Source organism: Rhagoletis zephyria, unplaced genomic scaffold (genome assembly GCF_001687245.7).
Source record: "Rhagoletis zephyria isolate East Lansing unplaced genomic scaffold, Rhagoletis_zephyria_1.1 Rzeph_scaffold_02101, whole genome shotgun sequence".
Taxonomy (NCBI): Eukaryota; Metazoa; Arthropoda; class Insecta; order Diptera; family Tephritidae; genus Rhagoletis; species Rhagoletis zephyria.
This window is the reverse complement of record NW_016159185.1, coordinates 27,762-36,390: the sequence shown is the minus strand read 5'-3', so window position 1 is coordinate 36,390 and position 8,629 is coordinate 27,762. Positions and strand designations below refer to the sequence as shown.

The 8,629-nt window shown below is 40.0% G+C and overlaps 2 protein-coding genes across 11 annotated transcripts in view; one reads left to right on the top strand and one right to left on the bottom strand.

The window, feature by feature from the left end:
- The window catches only part of LOC108365993 (ER degradation-enhancing alpha-mannosidase-like protein 3), a 45,173-nt gene that overhangs the window by 10,284 nt on the left and 26,260 nt on the right, over positions 1-8,629 (bottom strand). The window lies entirely within an intron of this gene.
- On the top strand, positions 2,947-5,095 carry LOC108365992 (uncharacterized). Its single transcript, XM_017620239.1, has 2 exons — positions 2,947-3,227; positions 3,294-5,095. Exons 1-2 carry the CDS (start codon positions 2,991-2,993, stop codon positions 4,947-4,949), a joined length of 1,893 nt encoding a protein of 630 aa, XP_017475728.1. The 5' UTR covers positions 2,947-2,990; the 3' UTR covers positions 4,950-5,095.

Genomic DNA, 8,629 nt, shown 5'->3' with positions numbered 1-8,629 from the left:
AGAGACAGCGAGGGCATTATTAGCAACTACAGAGGATTTAGCCTTAGTTTTGGCTTCCATGCGCGACATGATCGCAGAATTGTTAGTGGTACTAACATCAATAAGTGCACCATTTTCGTAATTCGCCTCTTTTTGACTACGAACCTTCACAAAAGCAGCACTAACAGTAGCACGTAGATCTTTGATTTCCATTGTGAGTGATTTTATAGCATATGTAAGAGATCCGAATANATTTCCATTGTGAGTGATTTTATAGCATCATCTTTTTCCCGAAGGCTACGCTGCATATGTAAGAGATCCGAATGCATGCTGTCCGCCTTGTTTGTTAATTTATTATTATTTTCATGAAGAGTTGAAATGAGATTATGCATACGAGCATTCTCAGCACGTAGAGAGACGATTGCATTGAAAATCGAAACCAATGATACCTGCTGCTTGTTGTTAGACCCACTAGTGGTATCACTTACTTTAGAAAGGCTTAGCGAGACAGCGCGGGCATTTTCTGCCCTCAGAGTAGCAGTCTCTTTTGGCCTTAAGTTTAGATTAATGTTATTATTGGCATTTTCGATAGACCGACTTGCTTTACTAGTTAGTTGATTAGGCAAGGCACTTTTAGGAATTTTGTGCTGCTGTGGGAGGTTGTTATTGCGATGGGCACCGATTTCTTTGCTAGAGGAATCCGAAGCAATGGCATTAGTAGCAACAACACTCTCGTTAAGAATAACAGGAGGAGGCGGGGAGCGAATAGAATATCGCCGAGCTTCAGCACACACTTTGCACAGAAAAGGCCTTTCTGAGTTAAGCAGAAACACAGCGTCTGCCGGCAAAATATTCACACATTCCAAATGAAATAGTTCATTGCACTTTGCGCACTGGATTTTTGGTTGCGAACGCTCAACTTTATGGTTACAGCAGCAAGGCATTTTTAATAGGAACGTCTTTTTTCGTTATTTGTTTATAATATGCAAGAGTCACTGTCTCAAAAATTATGCACGAACATAGAAAAAACTTCATTAAGTTTTAGTAATCATTTTGACACTAATAAAGTTATGGAACCCATTAGCAAATATTCGAAAACTGAGAGCGATAAAAAACACATCTGCACGCAACGACGGTTTGACAGTTTTAACCACTTGCCTATTTTTCACGAAAATTATCTCCTGCAGAAATAAATTACTCAACGTTTGACAGAGAACTTTTGGCAATAAACAATTCAATTAAAAACTTTAAACATTTTCTTGAGGGTAGAATTTTCACTGTATACACTGATCATAAACCTTTAACACGTATTAGGTTTGTTCCACAAGCTACTTGTAGAAAAACTCGAGCAAATTTCAAACTGTCATCGTATATCAAATAAACTCAAAAACTTACTGGTGGAACGCGTATGTGTAACTCGAAGGGACTTCGAGTAGCTTGTGGAAGAAACCTATTATAAATTCAAAAGCAGAAAAATCACCTCGACAAATTCGACACCTTGAGTACATAGCACAATTTACAAATGTCATTCAATACATTTCACACTTTCACGTATTCCAGATGTTAACACGATTTTAGCTCAGGATATAAATTTTCAGACGTTATACGAGGAACAGAAAAAAGATCAAACACTTCAAGGCATTATAACTGATCAAAACTGTAATAGTAATTTAAAAGAAATTAATATTCCGATTCTTGATCTTAATATTTGGTGTGATATTTCACAAAAACCTTTTAGACCATTTGTTCCAAATTCTATGAGAAAAATCATTTTTGACAAAACTCACTCTTTATAACATCCAAGTATCCGTACAACTAGACGTTTGATTCAATATAAATATTTTTGGTCTTATATGCGTAAAGAGATAAATAACACTGGTTTACAGCAAAAATATTCTGGGGATGCCACTATCCAATTCCTATGTAGAATTGCTCGGTGATTCCGAAAATCGAGTTAATTTTTTTTTCTATGAACACTTTTTCGAGATAGATAAAGCAAAAATTGGTTCCTTTTCAAGTATATCTTACGAACCAATTTAAAAATCTAAATATAAAAATATAATAGATATAAAATACGGCAAATGAAAGCCAGTGAAATTCTCCATAAAACGTGTATACATCACTTTCCGATAGGGCTTATAGTTTCTGACAAATTAATTAATCATTCCAGCTTTTTTTTATTTTTTAATGAAAAAATTAAAAAAATCAAACTTTAACAGAGAAAAAATTTAAAAAATAACAGGTTATGTTTCAAATTTTTGCATTTGTACTAAAGCTTGTTCTGTTACAAAAAACAATCAAGTTACTGATGAAGAAAATCGATGGATAAATACGAAATAATGAGTGGACAAATAAAAATGCGCCAGATTATTTGTATGAAAATTGAGCACGAAAGAATGTTACTCATACGCCCCATACACCTAAGTAACACGCCTTCTGCTCATATTTCATACACAAAATCTTTGCGCATGAGAATTTGCTTTCGTTCAAAAATTTTCTTTATTCAAATAAACATTTAAAATTAGAATAACATATTTTGACTCTACAATCAGTTTTGCGTTTTTCAGTTTTGAAATTGGTTTTTATTTATTCATCTTTAATATATGCTCATATTCATAGTATAGCTCGTTCCCACGACAGCCGGTCCTACGTACCGGAATGACTCGGGCTTTACCCGACCAAGGGCTGTTGTTTCGGCGATCTAACCCCGTTTAGGTCGGTTAAATGTCTCAGAAGTTGTGTCTGCTACGTATTCGTCTGCTCAGGGTTGGCATCGAGTCAAACCCTGGGCCAGAAACTTACACCCGCTTTGTATCCCAGAGACGACTACACCACAACTCCACCTCAGTCAAGTGCAATGCTTGCAACAAGTGGAGTCACCTCAGAGTCTGTTCAGGCCAACGGACTCATCGGCAGTGGACCACATCATTTGTGGCCCCCTGCTGCGGAGTAGCCTCCACGGCGAATCCCGTGACTATGCCTATGATTTAAGTTCAAAAAGTTATGGTGAAATGAATTCCAATCTTCACTTGCAGCTATTTCGTGCATATGTTGCACGACATACAAATAAAACAAAAGCAGCGTGCCAGGAAAGTACAAACATCTTCTGGAGAGATGCTAAAAAAACTTGTACAGACAAAACTGATTTCGAAAGCATTATTTTAAATAAAATTAAAGAGCTAAAGCAGTCAACGACAAAAGTTAAGATCGCCAATATTGCCCAGTACTTCCAACACCCCAATGAAAAGGTGATGACAGATTTTAGTTTATTAAAAGTTTGTAATAGTAATGCATTATTGTATTATGCATTTCAGAACAATGATAAAGAAACGCCTCAACTGAACGATAGTTCTACCCCCGCAATTGAACCCGACTGCAGCCAGAGTGAAACCGCAGACGTAGTTCAAAATAGCAAGGACTCTGAAGAGTTTACTACGCCAATTTGTCGTAATACCCCAGCGCAGGACGTTCTGCGGAATCAAATTTCTTTACTGAAAGCTGAATACAATGTGGCATTGCTCCGTGGAAAATCAAACGAAATTTCTAAAATCAAAAAACGTATTGAGTCTTGTAAAAAACATCTCCGAAGAAAAAAGCTTCACGCTATTCACTCCAAAAAGCATAGGTTAACTCTTAAATCGAAACTAGCAGAAATAAGTGCAAATAATGTCGACGCAGCCAATGTAACACATAGTACTCCAGGCCGTCCTCGTATTGAATGTAAGCAGCCTGAGTTACTCAAAACAATTGTCGACATAGCCATGTTTGGTGCTTCTGCCAACGAACGTCGGCGAAGTGAAATTGTACGGAGTTGTCAAACCTTAAGCGACCTTCATGAAAAATTGTTACATCTCGGTTACCAAATATCTAGAAGCGCGACATATTTGCGATTAATGCCAAAAAATTGTAAAACGTCGGAAGGAAAAAAGCACGTTGTTACCGTACCTGTTAAATTGAGTCGGCCAGAGGCTGATCATCACAAAAGCCATTTGGACCAGCACTTCTGTGTCGCTACAATTAGATCGTTGGAAACGCTGGCAAGTATTCTAGGCCCGCTGCAAGCATGCTTTCTATCGCAAGATGATAAAGCTCGTGTACCAATAGGTTTAGCAGCTGCTAACAAGCAGGCACCTGTCTTAATGCATATGGAGTACCGCGTTTCGCTTCCTGATCACGATTGGATGATAGCCGCCAGACACAAGTTGATACCTAGCGTTTATGCTGCATGTGTAATACAAAATGGTGAAATAGGACGTCCGGAAGCAGTAACCTACTCTGGACCATCTTATATTGCCATCAGAAGTGGAAAGCACTCGTCATCGACCGCATCCACACATGCATTTGATTTTGAAAAACTTATCACATTAACTCAATTCCGAAATGTCATAAAAGATAATTGTGGACGTGTTAAGCCGGTTATTTTTGTGTCTTCTGACGGAGGCCCGGATGAAAATCCTAGATACCCCAAGGTGGTTGCACATGCAATTCATCACTTTCAAAAACATGACCTCGACGCTATTTTTATATTCACAAACGCACCTGGTAGAAGCGCCTTTAATAGGGTTGAACGCAGAATGGCTCCATTAAGTCGGGAATTGGCGGGGGTAATACTACCTCACGATTCTTTCGGCAACCATCTAGATGGAAATGGGAAAACTGTTGATCCAACATTAGAGAAGATAAATTTTCGTAAAGCTGGTGAGGTGTTAGCTGAAATATGGAGTGGTATGGTCATCGACAGCTACGAAGTATTTGCAGAGTACATTGAAGCAGATGCTAGAGCTGAAAATTTTGTTCCGGTATTACCATGTACTAAGTGGTACAGCACACACGTTCGAGAAAGTCAGTATATGCTTCAAATAGTTAAATGCACTAATATATATTGCTGTGGGCAAATGCGGAGCTCCCGACTAAAAAATTTTACATCACCGCTTTTTACCTCCTCCATACCCTCTTCTGCAAACACCTAGTGGTCTAATTGTCCCAAAACCTGACGCGCATGATGGAAAACATTTCGCGCCTTTACTTTTAAGACTATCGTTGGGATCGAAACATTTAAATTTTGATATAAATAAAATGGCCTACGACTTCTTTTGTCCAACCATAAAAGGGTTGATCACCGAACGCATGTGCATTAACTGTCAGCTATACTTCAGCTCAAAAAAAGGTCTGCATAATCATCTTCAGTCTTTGCATAAAAAGAAAAGAAATTTTGAACCAATACGTTCGTTAAGGATCCTTAATCGTCGTCCAGCTGAAGTTCTGTGTATTTTAAATGGAAGTGACGGAACAAATGTGGTAGAGTGACTCGATGAAAACGATATTGTTGATGATGTATATAGATGAGAAGCTTTCTATCGTTAGTGTAACTGACGTATGTGCAAACCCATGGCTTGATGCATAATCAGGTTATTTAAAAAATGTTTCCCTGGCTAAGACGCACTACCTTAACTCAAATGAATTTTTGTACTTTTTATGTTACGTATTTATTGTATTTATTTAAATGAAGTGTTAAATGAAAATTTTTATTTTTCTGCTTAGAGCAAAAAAACCTTTTAATTTCTCAGTAAATAATCACGCGATTTTCGCGGGGAGGGGGAAGGAGGGGTTCGCATAACATCACCATAGATCACTATGGGGGGGGAGGGTTCCAAAATGTAAAAAAAAATGATCACGTGATTTCTGAACGCCCCCATACCTTAAAAACGTGTAGACTTATTGAAAAATGATAAATGAACGTGAGATACTAAATTTAATAACCCTTAATTTGATATATCGTCCTATTTATAACAATTAACGCATACCATAGATATTACAAGCCAAAGTTAAATTTTAAAAATTCATACACTTTGATTCAATTGCGCGGGCTAAAGATAAGTTTTAAATTAATCTTTCGTGGCCAATAACAATTGGCTTAGACCTAAGACATCATAATATTACTATTACAATACGGTCAAATGCCTTTTATTTTCCCCCATACAAAATCGACCCAGCCTAATAAACACTCAGATAACTCGTGGCCTAAACCGCAACCGTCCCTGTGAGAGAACTATTCTAGTAGCGTTGGACCTGTCAAAGGCGTTTGACACCGTCAGCCACTCCACGCTACTAGAAAACATAGAGGCTGAAACGGTGATCAGCGAATTATCTGAGTGGTCGACACTCGTCGGTAATGTTTAGAAACAAATCGAGCAAACTCAAATAAATAAAACACGGGGTTCCACAGGGTGATGTCCTTTCCCCACTACTGTTTAACTTTTACATTTCAAAGCTCCCTCAACCACCAGAGGGAGTCTCGATTGTATCTTATGCCGACATTGCTCGATCATGGCGTCTGGGAATGGAATTAATGACTTGTGTTCGAAAGTAAAGGGGTATCTCTCCGAGATTTCTCGCTTCTTCAATGCAAGGAGCCTAACCCTGTCTCCTACAAAATCTTCTGCGACCTTGTTCTCCACCTCAGACTACCGCTGGGAATTCACGTCGATTATACACCAATTCCGACGGTGAATAACCCCAAAATACTAGGAATAACCTTCTACAGTCTGCTCTCCTTCTCTGCTCACGCAACCGCTATTGTCAACAAAGTACAGAGCCGCAACAAAGTCCTCAAGTCCCTAGCCGGCAGTACGTTGCTGGCAACATACAATGCAATAGGCCGGCCGGTTTTAAATTACGCAGCACCAGTGTGGTTGCCGGGGACTATTAGGACGCAGTGGATGAAGCTACAGACGACTCAAAACACTGCACTTAGGACAGCGACTGGATGCCTTCTGATGTCGCCAGAATACCACCTGCACGACGAGTCGAAAATGCTCCCTGTTAAGGAGCATAACACAATGCTCTGCAAGCAGTTTCTGGTTGGGAGCCACAGACGTGAACGGCGTTCACAGGGAGTCAGTCTCGAGTTATGTAGACTCCAGACCTGTGAATGCCGTTCTAGGAACACAACCACCGGACATCGACGAGAANGCATAACACAATGCTCTGCAAGCAGTTTCTGGTTGGGAGCCACAGACGTGAACGGCGTTCACAGGGAGTCAGTCTCGAGTTATGTAGACTCCAGACCTGTGAATGCCGTTCTAGGCGTACAACCACCGGACATCGACGAGAAGGAGCTTCATCTGCCTCGGGAGACCAGAACTACAATAGCCCAACTTCGCTATGGCTACTGCAGCGGGTTAAACTTGTACCTGAGCAGTTTAGACGCAAATGTGCCAAATGAGTGTCCGACATGGGGAGATACACCCCACGGCTCGAAACATCTCTTAGTATGCCCGGAAATCCCGACAACACTAACCCCTTTGTCCCTGTGAACCGACCCCATTGAGGCTGCACGCCTCCTGGGGCTTCCGTTAGTGGAGCTTGACGACAACGACTGATATATTAGCCGATCTGGCCGGGGTTGTTGTAGCCGCTACAACAACAACAAAAAACTGACGGATGAAGTCCTGAGGTTCATTAAGCAACCTCTGGACCTGCAGCATATCGACAGGCCCTGAACGGCATTCACAGGGAGTCAGTCTGGAGTTATGTAGACTCCAGACCTGTGAATGCCGTTCTAGGCGGACAACCACCGGACATCGACGAGACGTGAGCTTCATCTGCCTCGGGAGACTAGAACCACGATAGCCCAACTTCGCTCTGGCTACTGCAGCAGGTTAAACTCATACCTGAGCAGATTAGACGCAGATGTGCCAAATGAGTGTTCGGCATGCGGAGAGACACCCCACGGCTCGAAACATCTCTTCGTATGCCCGGAAAACCTGACAACACTAACGCCTTTGTCCCTGAGGACCGACCCCATTGAGGCTGCACGCTTCTTGGGGCTTCCGTTAGTGGAGCTTGACGACAACGGCTGAGATATCAACCGATCTGGGCGGGGTTGTTGTAGCCGCTACAACAACAACAACACAATATACATATCATTCTTCAATTTTACCTACCTTTATCTCTATCTTTGTCTCTTTCGTTTTATATCTTTGTTTTTATATGTATCACTTCCTTTACTTTAATTCACATCTTTATCTGTATTCTTTTCTGTATCTAAATTTTCACCCACACCTTTGCTATTATATTAACTACATAAATTATATTCAACAATTTTTATTGAGCTCGAGGCCGTTTTTTATGCAAATTTATTGTGGAAAAGCAACAACAATTTGAAAAAATGGTAGAAGTGATAGCTATTTCGGAAATCACTACATTTCCTCATCAGACTTCTTTCAGTAGGCTTCGAACCGACGATCCCACTGACTCAGCCAGTTGCCTATGCACCGTGCTAAGTACGCCTTGTAAATTATCGTTTGCTTTTTTCCACTATTTTCATTTTTGTTATGCCAACACAATCAAGCGCAGCTATTCCGCTGCAATTCACTTGATCATGTGGTTGTTGGTATTGTTGGTTTTTGCTAATAATTCTATTTTTAGAATGTTTAACTTTTAGGTGTGCTCGTCCTTAAGTTATTTGTTTTTGTTATTTTTTGGCCTTATAACAATTATATTCAACAATTTTTATTGAGCTCGAGGCCGTTTTTTAAAGAAAATTTATTGTGGAAAAGCAACAATAATTTGAAAAAATGGTAGAAGTGATAGCTATTACGGAAATCACCACATTTCCTAATCAGACTTCTTTCAGTAGCACACGAAC